Source organism: Arvicanthis niloticus, chromosome 4 (assembly GCF_011762505.2).
Source record: "Arvicanthis niloticus isolate mArvNil1 chromosome 4, mArvNil1.pat.X, whole genome shotgun sequence".
NCBI lineage: Eukaryota > Metazoa > Chordata > Mammalia > Rodentia > Muridae > Arvicanthis > Arvicanthis niloticus.
The window spans coordinates 69,966,134-69,976,984 of record NC_047661.1 but is presented as its reverse complement, the minus strand read 5'-3'; the positions used below and the strand labels follow the sequence as shown (position 1 = coordinate 69,976,984).

The window sequence follows — 10,851 nt, the reverse complement described above, 5'->3', positions numbered from 1 at the left end:
GACACGGATACCTTGTTGACCGACTTCACACTGAAAAAGACAAACTCACAAAACAGGTTTCAAAGCAACTTTTTACTATTCCTTTATGTAAAGGAACCTGTTTTGCGATGACTGCTTTCAGTAATCTGTGTCTCATGGCAAAATGATTGGATGGAAGGAAAAGGGTTGAAGGAAGCTTTAAGGGTCTCAGAAAGTAACTTAAGGTCTGTAAATGTAAGCTGTAAAAGTCTGAGGATGTGAAACCTTGACTTGTGAGGTCTAAGGTATTTAAGGTGTCTAAATGCAATTTGTAAAGGTCTAAGAAAGTGATGTAAGGTATGTGAAAAATGAGAAATGTCTCAGCCTTCTTTTTCTCTGTGTGCTAGTGTTATATTAAGACTTCAAGCCAGGCAATGGTGGAGCACACTTTTAATTCCAGCACTAGGGAGGCAGAGGCAGATGGATCTCTACGAAATCTGGAGATCCAGACAACCTGGTCTACAGAGTGAGTTCCTGTTTTTGTAAACTTAAGTTCTTGTAGGCTTCAGGAAGTCTTGAGACTTGGATCTACCGCTCACAGGTCAAATGGACAGCAGAAAAGTACTCCTGTCAATCAACTGCCTAAATTTCCCTTCCTACCTATCCCTGAAGATGTGATCTCTCCCCCACCCTGGTCTTGGGACTCTCCATTCCCTGCCACACACCTGCAACTACGAGGACCACAGGCTTGGAAGTTTCAAATGTATAGCCAAGATAAACATTTTCTCCTAAGCCCCTTAACTTTATCTTCTATCTCTATTATCTGTATCTGTACCAGCAAACTTCCAGGCAGCTGAAGAGTGCAAACTGCTCTAAAACTGCCTGCAACGTGCCAGCTCCAGATGCTCCTTAGAACCTGCATCCTAGACTTGCCCAAAGAGGCCTGTACTTCACTAGGCCCAGGAGGTCCCTCAGAACATGGCAGTGAGGGAAACAGATGTCCCCCAGCCTCTGCTCCTCTCCCTTCCCAGCCTTTGACCAACATTCTAGCCTTCTTGGGCCTGTGACAATAATGTCCCAATTTCAGCTAAGAAGCAGTTACAGAAGAGATTATGTTGCCCCTTATCATCAACAAAAAGGCTGGGCAGTCAAAGAAAACTGCACAAATGGCTCACTGTGGCGCCTATTCAGCCTACCCAAGTCAGGCTCTCTCAGCATCACCTGTTACAGAATCCTGGGTCCTTTCAGCACTTCTTACTTTCACTACCTACCCTAAACCTCTCCAGACCCTGAGCTTCTTTCTCTTCTGATTCCTACATAATTGGGCCATTTTGGCCACACATTCTCTTGGTTTCTCTTTGTCCTCTTGGTCCTCTCTCATTCTCACTCTCAGCCCCTCTCTTTCCTCTCATGGTCTATTCTGCGGGCCATGTTCAGTCTGGATTCTTCCAGATGCCTCGGGCTGTTCTGTCCCTCAAATGTACAGTAAAAACCTTCTCCTCAACCATACCTAGGGTCACTCATGTCCTCACTTTCATTCAACCTCTACCTACTAGGCACTCACTGTGTCAAGCTTTCTGGTAAGTATTCCATGTGATTGGTCACACACCCTCCTCCTATGAGAGGACTATTCACCATCTTCATGAGGAAATGCACTATAAGAGAGTGCCCTGAGTTCAAAGCTGTAAGTGACAGAGTTAGGATCCAAATTCCAGCCACTCAACCTATTTCTAAGTACCTATTCCCTTTGACATTAGTCAGCTCTGCCCCAGGACACATGGTTCATTCCTTTCCCCAAGTATGCATACATGTGTTTTATCTTCTATCAGAGGACCAGCCCTGGATAGGCAAGGAGGAGCCTGTCTCTCTGAGATTCATACCTTTCCTAGCTTTTAGGTCCGGGACCACCCTCAATGCAAGTCCATGGAGAGAAGTGAGTACCTAGTCTCTTCTACTGCCAACCACTCCATTCTCATATTTCCCACCTACCAACGTCTCTGCCATTGTCCTAAAGAACCCCACATCCCTTGACCCTGAATACTAGGCAGAAGAGAGGGATAAAGAGTCAAGACAACACATTTTACATTTTCCAATATTTTTTATTAATCAAATGATATAAAATAACTATCATCCATAAATGCCCAAGCAGCTAGCTGGTCCTCTCACCCCGAAGTCATGAAGTCATGCCCTTCTCAGCCTCTTTTGCAACTCTGCTCCTATTTCCCCTGCCCCTACTCAGGGACAGACACTGGAAGGAGAATGGGGCAGAGCTAGAAGCAACAAGGATAGCACAGGGCAGACAACTACAGTTTAGGTTGGACATTAGAATGGGGTAGGTTCTCAGATACTCTTTTCAGGACCAAATATGCAGCCAGACTCACAGCCCCACAATTCACAGCCCCACTCTTTGGATCACGTCCCATAGCCCAATTCCTTTCTGCCCTTCCCCTACAACCACATTGCTTGGCCCTTACCCCTCCAGGATCCCTGCACATCCTCTCCAGCCCCAACCCACCCCCTGAGCTCCCTTGAGATGAGGACTTCTGGACCCAGGAGCTCCCCAGAGCCCACAGGGAAGTCTATCCTGAACTTGAACATTGCAGAGATGAGGAGAGATGCATTGTGGGGAAGGGGGTGGTGGGGGTTGAGAGAAGTTTTATTTCCAGGGCCTCTAAAATCCCCTACCCCCAACACCCCCAACAAGTTCCAAGCAGAAGTCCTCAGCTCCGAGCAACAGGCCTCTCCATCTTCACAGTCTTGGCTGCTTCTCCAATCAACTCCCAGAAGCTTCCAAACTCCAGTTTCGAGTCATTACAGTTGCCCAGATTGGCAATTTTCTCTTCTAGCCCACAGTTGCTCTGAGGACAGGAAAGACATCAAAACTCAACAAGACAGCACTTCCAGATCTTCCTGCCCCACCCTGGCCTGAGGCAAGTGAAGTGGTAGGACAGAAGCCTACCATTCGTCCAAAAGGAGGAAAGGTAGGGAGTTCCCAATGCCAGTGTGGGTGGGGTCTTGGAACACTAGCTTGGGAAGTCAGGGGTATGGATGGGGAGAGGGGGAGTCCACTCCCTCAGTACCGGCATGAGGTGTGGCAGCTGCTGGGTAACCAGGTCTCGAAGTTCAGCAGGGGTCAGTGTTTCCTTTTTACCCTCCACAGAGTAGTTATGGAAGTTCTTGATGAGGGTCTCAATGGCCCTTTCTACATCACTGAATTCTTGGGCGTCCTGAAGATAGGAAATACAACCCACATCAGGAGGACCCACCCATCCTACAACACCCTTCTCGGGAGCTTGGAGAACCAACAGCGTAGAAAGTGGCTAGAAGACACTTATAGAGGCCAGAATCCTGCCCCACTCCCTCTCCTCTAGAACAGAGTCTAGGGCACGGTGGCCTCTGCCCTAAGCCACTGATTAGGCAAGCCCTACCACCCCCGATCTCAGGCAGGGCAGGCCCTAGCATGTGCCCAGACATCCTATTTCCAGAAGAAATTCATTTGCATCACCCTGTGTAGGCACAAGGGAGGGGATCTGGGGCTTGCTGGCAATATCTACAGGCCAATGTCTAGGAAAAGAGCAGAATTCAGTGTGGGGCATAAACCCTCATAAACAGAAGAGGAGAATGTAAGAACAGAAAGACAGGCCAGATAAATGGGCCCACCTCAGCATTGGCTGACCGACACTGTCCCATCGTTCCTGGTCCTTCTGTGAGTTGAGTTTTGTCGTCTGTCCTATAGCCTGCTCCACAGGAGCTGATGGATCATGATCTGCCTAGAGGAGGGGGAGACCTACGGTGAGAAGAGAGCTCATTCTTTTTTTTTTCATAACCACTTTTGGCTCCACCCAACATATACCTTCACCTAAGGGATTGGAGTATACTCCACATTGATCCAGTCCCTGCCAAACTCCAGGATCTAAGGCCACAGCCCCCAAGCCAACTCACTCAGAGGGAATCCCCCTCAGCTTCATTCCTTCCCTCCTCCGCTAGCCACCCCTGTAAGACTTGGGCAAGAGAGGCATGGGGTGCTCCCTGAAGGAGGACAGCCCATCTAGGTTGAAGGCGCAGAGCTTTCTTACCTGCTGGCAGCTGGGAGACAGGATGGAGGAGCCAGCTCACCTGAGCTCAGCTCTTATACCTGGGGGAAGGGAGGGGAGGCCAGCGGGGCAGGGCCAAGGGCTTATCCCTCAACCACCCCAGCTATTGCAGCCTCCTGGGCTGGGAGCCAGCTTTATGAGCCCCACCTTCTGCAGTTCTAGAGTCAGTCCCCACCCCTATCATGAGAAGGAAGCCGTGGAGGGCTGGGTATGGGATGCCCCTGGCACAAGATCACCTTACAGAGTCATGGGGAGAGAAGAATGCTGGGGGTGCAGAGGGGATCTTAGCTGGGAGAGTAAGAACTTGAAGCAGCTATGAGGCAGGGGAGCAGAGGGAGTCTACAAAAGAGAAGCAAGAGCTGATCAAGGTAAGTTTAAGGAAGGAGGAACTTGAAAGAGGCCCATGGATCTCTGTGCTTTGACGTCCCTCTCCTCTGCCTCCTAACTAGAGCTAATTTGGCTAAAAACACGCTGGCCTGCTGAAACCTAGAGCCAAGCCTTTCTTAGTCCTGACAGCCGAGAGATGAAAGGTTGGAAGGAGAGGCCAGAGGAGTGTGCCCGGTACTGGGAATGGCACTGAGCCTTCACCTGAAGTCCTGCCAGCACCCTGCAGAGCCAGGGTACACATGTGCAAGGCTCAAAGGAGTTACCTGGCAGGTAACAACCTCTCCAAACTGGTTACACTGCTACCTCCTCCCTCCTTCAAAGTCCTACCCTCTCCCTGAACAGCATCTCAATACCAGCCCTCCCAGCTACTACCCAGGCACCCCAGGGGGAACCTGAACTGTACTTCCTGGGACTGTGACCAACCCAACTAGCCTTCCTACCGGCCTAGGACTAGAACCTAAAGCCATGGGGAAGCAGAGGAGTCAGTGGAAGGATTGCATGGGCCTAGCGTCAAAATTCCCTTCCCTACTCTGAAATCAGAGCATGTGTCCAGACAGTCTTCCTGTGTCACATGCTGGAGGGCCCCTGTATTTTTGGTCTCAATCAGGGATTTGTCTACATGTCTCATTTGGAGACCTCTGAAACGCTTCAGCCTGGAGACCCTATAAGGCTCTTGCCATCTGAGGAATCTGAAAACCTCTCAAAGTCTCTGCCAACATCCCCTCGGAGAGCCCAGGAACCCCTCTGAGGTCCCTCTGAGGCCTCTTTCCTTTTGATGGGGAATTTGTCTCTGCTAATTTTTCTCTGGTTGACTAGCTGCCCCAAGTGGACATCCACAGTTACAGCAGTGACAACCCAGGAGATTCACATCACTGCCACACCCCTACTCTCTCTAGTGGTGAGTTATCCAAACCACTTGTCCCTGAGTCAGGGAATGCTGGATAGAGACATCTCTGTCCCTAAGTGCTCCCTCCCTCTCCCTGTCAAGTTTGAGCAGCACTTCTCCAGGCCAGCTCCAGCCATGCTTCTCTTTGTAACCTAACCTCCTGAAAAATACTTCCTCAGAGCCAGGAGTAATGCACCTGTAATCCCAGCACCTGTGAAGTTGATGCAGGAGGATTGCTGAAGGTAGCAAGACTCTTATCTTTAAAAAATAACACAAAAAGAAAGAAAGCTAAGAGAGGGCTGAGGCTCCTCCCAATTGCCTGACGTGCAAGATCTCAGGCTAATCCTCAACACTGCAAACATTAATTGAATTAACCTTAACAGCTGTGACAGTTAACTAGGGTAATACAGATAAAATGTTCATTATTACCACTATCAGCCAAAGGACAAATTCTAGGAGTTATATGGGGGGAAGTGGGAACTGGAGACGTGGAGGTGGGCTCCAAAAACTGCCTCGTCTGCCTCAAATCGCTGTACATTTTTTGCTCATCAACTATTTATTCATTGAGCACCTACTTAGTGCAAGATCTGTTGCTATGCCACACACACTCAAGGACCTGAGTTCTGTCCTCAACAACAGAGGGACAGGAAGGAAGGAAGGAAGGAAGGAAGGAAGGAAGGAAGGAAGGAAGGAAGGAAGGAAGGGAGGGAGGGAGGAAGGAAGGAAGGAAGGAAGGGAAGAAGGGAGGGAGGGAGGGAGGGAGGAGGAAAAAAAGAAGAAATCACATAGTTCTAGATGCTGTAGTATATTTGAAGATGAATCACATTTCTTGTCTTCAAAGGACCCATAATTTTCATGTTTTCACCTCAGGTAAAGACAGAGATTTCCCATCTCCCAGTCTCAAGAAAAGAAATCAGGGTGGTGTATAAGAATAAGCATCTGTGTTTCATGGAGAAAGCTTTATTTGGGGGAATGGAGTGCAGCCTGCCCTGCCCAGCAGGCTCTACTGCCCACATTCCGACAGCAGGCTTCACTTCTTCCGGATCTCCTTTCGGATCTCCTTTGCCAGCTCCCCAATCAGTCTCCAGTACTCATTGAACTTCAGCTCTGAGTCCTGATTCACATCTAAACTCTTCATCTTTTCGTCTAGAGAGCCCACGTCCTAAGAAAATGTAAAAGGGAAAGGTTAGACTAGAGCTCTCGGAGCAGGGAGATGGAAGTACAGGTGCCTTCCCTCAGACACCGCCAACCCCTACTCCTGATCTGAAGGGAAAGGCTATGGTCCCAGGACTGCACTGTCTGGAGGTCCCATATGGAAGTGACATGAGCTGACACTATGGCTGATCGTAAACTACCTTCCTCCTTCACAAAGCACTAGCAGCCACTGCTGCTCATTTGCATTGCCCTACCATCTTCTCAATTTAGTCACCACCTAGTAGGTCAGGGGAATAGCAAAAATACAAGGTTATCTGGTTTTCTAGAGTGCTCTTGACAAAGTGTCAAGGCTATGAAACCAATGGATTCTGCAAGCCTGACTTCATAGTGAAAGGATTTGTTGCCAGAAAAACAATTACAACATAAATGTCACTGTTGAACCCCTGGTAGATGTCAGATTCTCAATGCTGGGAGATCGGGGGGGTGGGTGGGGGGGTGGAGAAGGATTATGTTAGTTTTTAGATTTATTTATTTTATTTTATACGAATGGGCATTTTACCAACATGTGGTATGTATGTATACCATATACATGCCTGGTGCTCACAGAGGTCAGAAGAAAATAACTGAACAGAAATCACAGATGGTTGTAAGCTGTCACATGGGTGCTGGGAACTGAACCTGTGTCCTTTGCAAGAGCAGTGTGCATACTCACTGAGCCATCTCTCCAGCCCTTATGCTCAACCTTTGAATCAACATTTAGACAAAGGCAAAATCTGCCAAACAGATCTCTAGATGCCACAAAGCAAATTCCTGAAAGGGTTTTTTAGCAGTGTCATAAGCTCACTCATTGTACAACACCTCCACTACCAGCCGAAGGGAAGAGCAGCAAGCAGTCTTAGGTCCTTGGTTCAGGCATGGCGATACTACATCATTTATTTTACTTGATCCTCACAATCTACTAGGATGACAGCCTCCGTGACACAAGGACCTTCTCTATCTTGTTCGACACCATACATTCAGTGTCAAGTACACAGCTAAAGTTTGTTCATCAAGACAGGAAAAGACAGAATAGACCTTCAATAAGTATGGGTTAAATAAATACACCACTAATCTAACAAGAAAGGTGTGACAAGTCTGCCTAGCAGATGAGAAACTTAAACCTTGGAAAAATTAGATACTGGTGCCAAGCATAGATGAATAGCTGGAACCTATATTTGAGTCCAGGTTTTCTCTCTCTCTCACACACACACACATACACATACTCTCTCTCTCTCTCTCTCTCTCTCTCTCTCTCTCTCTCTCTCTCTATTTTATTTTATTTTGGGGGGGGGGGTTGAGGCAGGGTTTCTCTGTGTAGCCCTGGCTATCCTAGAACTCACTCTGTAGACTATAGACCAGGCTGGCCTCGAACTCAGAAATCCGCCTGCCTCTGCCTCCCAAGTGCTGGGATTAAAGGCGTGTGCCACCACCGCCCGGCTATTTTATTTTATTTTATTTTATTTTATATTTTGTACCATGTATGTGCCTAGTGCCTGTTGAGGCCAAAAGAAGGTGTGGATCCCCTGGAACTGGAGTATAGACAGAGATGAGCCATCACAGAGCAATGGAACTGAGTCCTGGTCCTCTGGAAGGGCAGTCAGTGCTCTTAACCATTAAGCCTGCGCTCCAGCTTGAACCAGGTTTTCTAAATCAGTGATTCCATTCCTAGCTACTGCTCTGTGTCTTTCTTCCTTGCCTGCACCCTGACCCCCCTCAAAAAAAATATTAGAAATGAGTCTAGAAATGATCTAGGCCTGGTGGTGCAGGACAGTAATCTCAGCTACCCAGGAGACTAAGGCCGAGAATCCAGAGTTCAAAGCCTGCCTGAGCTATTTAATGAGAGTCTGTTTCAAATGTTGTTCAACAGCTATGGTTATGGCTCAGCCCTGGGCAGTTTACTTAACATGTATGAAGCTCTAGCTTCAACCTCTAGTACCATACACACAAAACTATTTATAGGTAAACTTGGCATAGTGCCACATGCTTGTAATTCCAGCACTTGGGAGGTGAAGGCAGGAGGATCAGATCAAGATCATTCATAGCTACCTAGCAAATTTGAGGCCTGCCTGGGATACATATTGAGACCATGTCTCAAAAAAAAAAAAAAAAAAAAAAAAAAAAAAAAAAAAACTTAATAGCTTTTAATTATAAGAATAATAACCAGTTAGAAAAAGAAGGAAGAAGGGAAGGAAGGAAAGCAGGAAGGAAGAAAGGGAGGGAGGGAGGGAGGGAGGGAGGGAGAAAAGGAAAGGAAAGGAAAAGTAAAAGAAACAGCATTTACACACAGATGTCACAATTAGGCCTCCTCTAAGAAAACTGAACTAAGGAATTGATTAGAAAATAAAAAACAAATTTCTCTCTCTTCACATCTAGCACAAAAAGTTACTTTGGGTTCTACCTATTCTTATTTTGTTTTGAGACAAAGACTCACTATATGGCCTTGAGTTCTAGATCCTGCTGCTGCTGCCACCTCCTCCTCCTCTCAAGTGAAGTTCCCAGGGGAAAAAAGCCACACTGCTGTTAAAAATTCTATAGAATCTATAGAATCTAAAGATGCTGTAGAATCAGAATCTGTTAAAGTTTCCTTGGGGCAGACTGGTTAGAATGCCATAATTGTGACAAGTTGGAATGTCACAGATATGGAGCCAAAAGTATCTTGAGCTATTTCTAGCCCCTTACTCTTTTAGTCACTTAGCGCCCACTTTCTATATCTGACTTGATAGCAGGTAAAACCTTTGGAAAGTATTAACTTACTGCTTGCGTTCACCAACCTAAAGCTAAGAGAGTCATCAGATAGCATCTACAGCAGAGATGCTATCCAGGCTTGGCTTAGCCATGAAACCTCCATAACCTGAAGTCCTCACCAGTATAATCAGAAAATGCCTTGATTCCCTCTGTTCTATGACATTGAAAACTTCACAGGAAGCCCAGGTGTGGTGGTGCATGCCTTTAATCCCAGCACTCAGGAGACAGAGGCAGGTGTAACTCTATAAGTTCGAAGCCAGCCTGGTCTACAGAGTGAGTCCAAGACATCCAGGACTATTACACAGAGAAAACCTAACAAAAACAAAAAATCTTCATGAGTCTGGGAAGATAGCTCAGTTGGCAGAGTGCTCACCTGGCATGCACAAAGCCCTGGTTCTGTCTCCACCACCACATAAACTAGGTATGATGGCACAAGTCTGAAATCCCAGCACTCAGGAGGTATTCACAAGATTGGAGATTCAAGACTGTCCTCAGACACAAAACAAATTCAATGCCAGCCTAGGATGTGTAAGATCTTACCTCAAAAAGAAGGAGGAGGAAAAGGAGGAGGAGAAGGAGGAAGAAGAGGAAGAGGAGGAGGAAGGAGAGGAGGAGGAGAGAGGGAGGAGGAGGAAGAGGAGGAGGAGGGGAGGAGGGGGAAGAGGAGGGAAGGGGGAGGGGGAAGGAGGGGGGAGGAGGAGGAAGAGGAGAAGGAAGAGGAGGAGGAGGAGGAAGAGGAGGAGGAAGAGGAGGAGGAGGAGAGGAGGAGGAGAAAAGAAAGTGAAAATAAAAACTTTGTGTAATTGCTTCCACCTTCTCGTGTGTCATTCCAGACGACCCAATTCCTATTTCTAGCCATGGTTACTCATAATTGGCTCAGAATAAACTTTTTCTTATTCCCTTTGAAAGCTGCTTTTGCAATTTTGTGATTTTGGGGGGGGAGGGGGGAATTACAGTCATGTCCTACCATACACAGAGCATTCTCTGGGCTGGTTGTTTCCTGTGTTGGGGTCTCATGTAGCCTAAGCAGGTCTTAAACCCACTGGATAGCTGAGGAGGACCTTGAAGTCCTGATCCTCCTGCCTTCACCTCTCCAGTGCTGGGACTGCATGTGTGCACCTCCAAGCCCAGCTTCAACACAAAACACTCCTGACACCAGCTATGTGTGGGTATTCAGGCCAAGCAATTCTTTGGCTGACACTAGCCAGGTGTTCTGGACTTCAGTCCGGTTTTGACACTGTCTACTTGAAGTCCACAGCTTGGAGAGACTCAATAGTATAAAGATGGCAGTTTTCCCTTAAATGTAATTGATGTGATCCTAATTAAAATATTTATTGGACTCTCTTAACATAATAAAATGCTATAAGCCAGGTGTAGTGTCAAATGTCTGTAATTCCTACCAGATCGGAGTCCAGGACAAAGAGACCATTGTAAACTCAAGGCCAGCTTGGCACAGTGAGTTCTAGATCAGCTAAAGCTACATAATGATACTCTGTCTTAAAATATCTAAAAATCAAATATAAATAAATAAATAAATAGTTCTTGAAAATTAAACACGTGGGACTCACTAGAATTTAAGTAAATACA

At 46.9% G+C, this 10,851-nt stretch overlaps 2 protein-coding genes across 3 annotated transcripts in view; both read right to left on the bottom strand.

Annotated features, from left to right (window-relative positions):
• Nucleotides 1–2,036: 2,036 nt before the first annotated feature.
• Nucleotides 2,037–4,191, bottom strand: S100a14 (S100 calcium binding protein A14). 2 transcript variants are annotated; one of them, XM_034500373.2, is made up of 4 exons: nt 4,035–4,191; nt 3,619–3,728; nt 3,039–3,185; nt 2,037–2,816 (listed from the first exon to the last, which is right to left on the bottom strand). In XM_034500373.2, exons 2-4 carry the CDS (start codon nt 3,646–3,648, stop codon nt 2,679–2,681), a joined length of 315 nt encoding a protein of 104 aa, XP_034356264.1. In that variant the 5' UTR covers nt 3,649–3,728; nt 4,035–4,191; the 3' UTR covers nt 2,037–2,678. The 2 variants fall into 2 exon arrangements, with proteins under 2 accessions (XP_034356264.1, XP_034356263.1); XM_034500372.2 differs by having other exon boundaries at nt 3,619–3,745; nt 4,035–4,176.
• Nucleotides 4,192–6,269: 2,078 nt separating this feature from the next.
• The window catches only part of S100a13 (S100 calcium binding protein A13), a 9,778-nt gene continuing 5,196 nt past the window's right edge, over nt 6,270–10,851 (bottom strand). The window contains exon 3 of the mRNA XM_034500853.2: nt 6,270–6,487. Coding sequence (XP_034356744.1) covers nt 6,356–6,487 — 132 coding nt within the window. The 3' untranslated portion in view covers nt 6,270–6,355. The remainder of the gene's footprint in view (nt 6,488–10,851) is intronic.

Bases quoted from the DNA above. Each gene is read 5' to 3' on its own strand.
- S100a14 (XM_034500373.2), bottom strand. From the start codon at position 3,648: ATGGGACAGTGTCGGTCAGCCAATGCTGAG. The intron at 3,186-3,618 runs GTGGGCCCATTT...TCCTATCTTCAG, and splicing joins GTCGGTCAGCCAATGCTGAG to GACGCCCAAGAATTCAGTGA. The intron at 2,817-3,038 runs GTACTGAGGGAG...TCCTGTCCTCAG, and splicing joins AGCTGCCACACCTCATGCCG to AGCAACTGTGGGCTAGAAGA.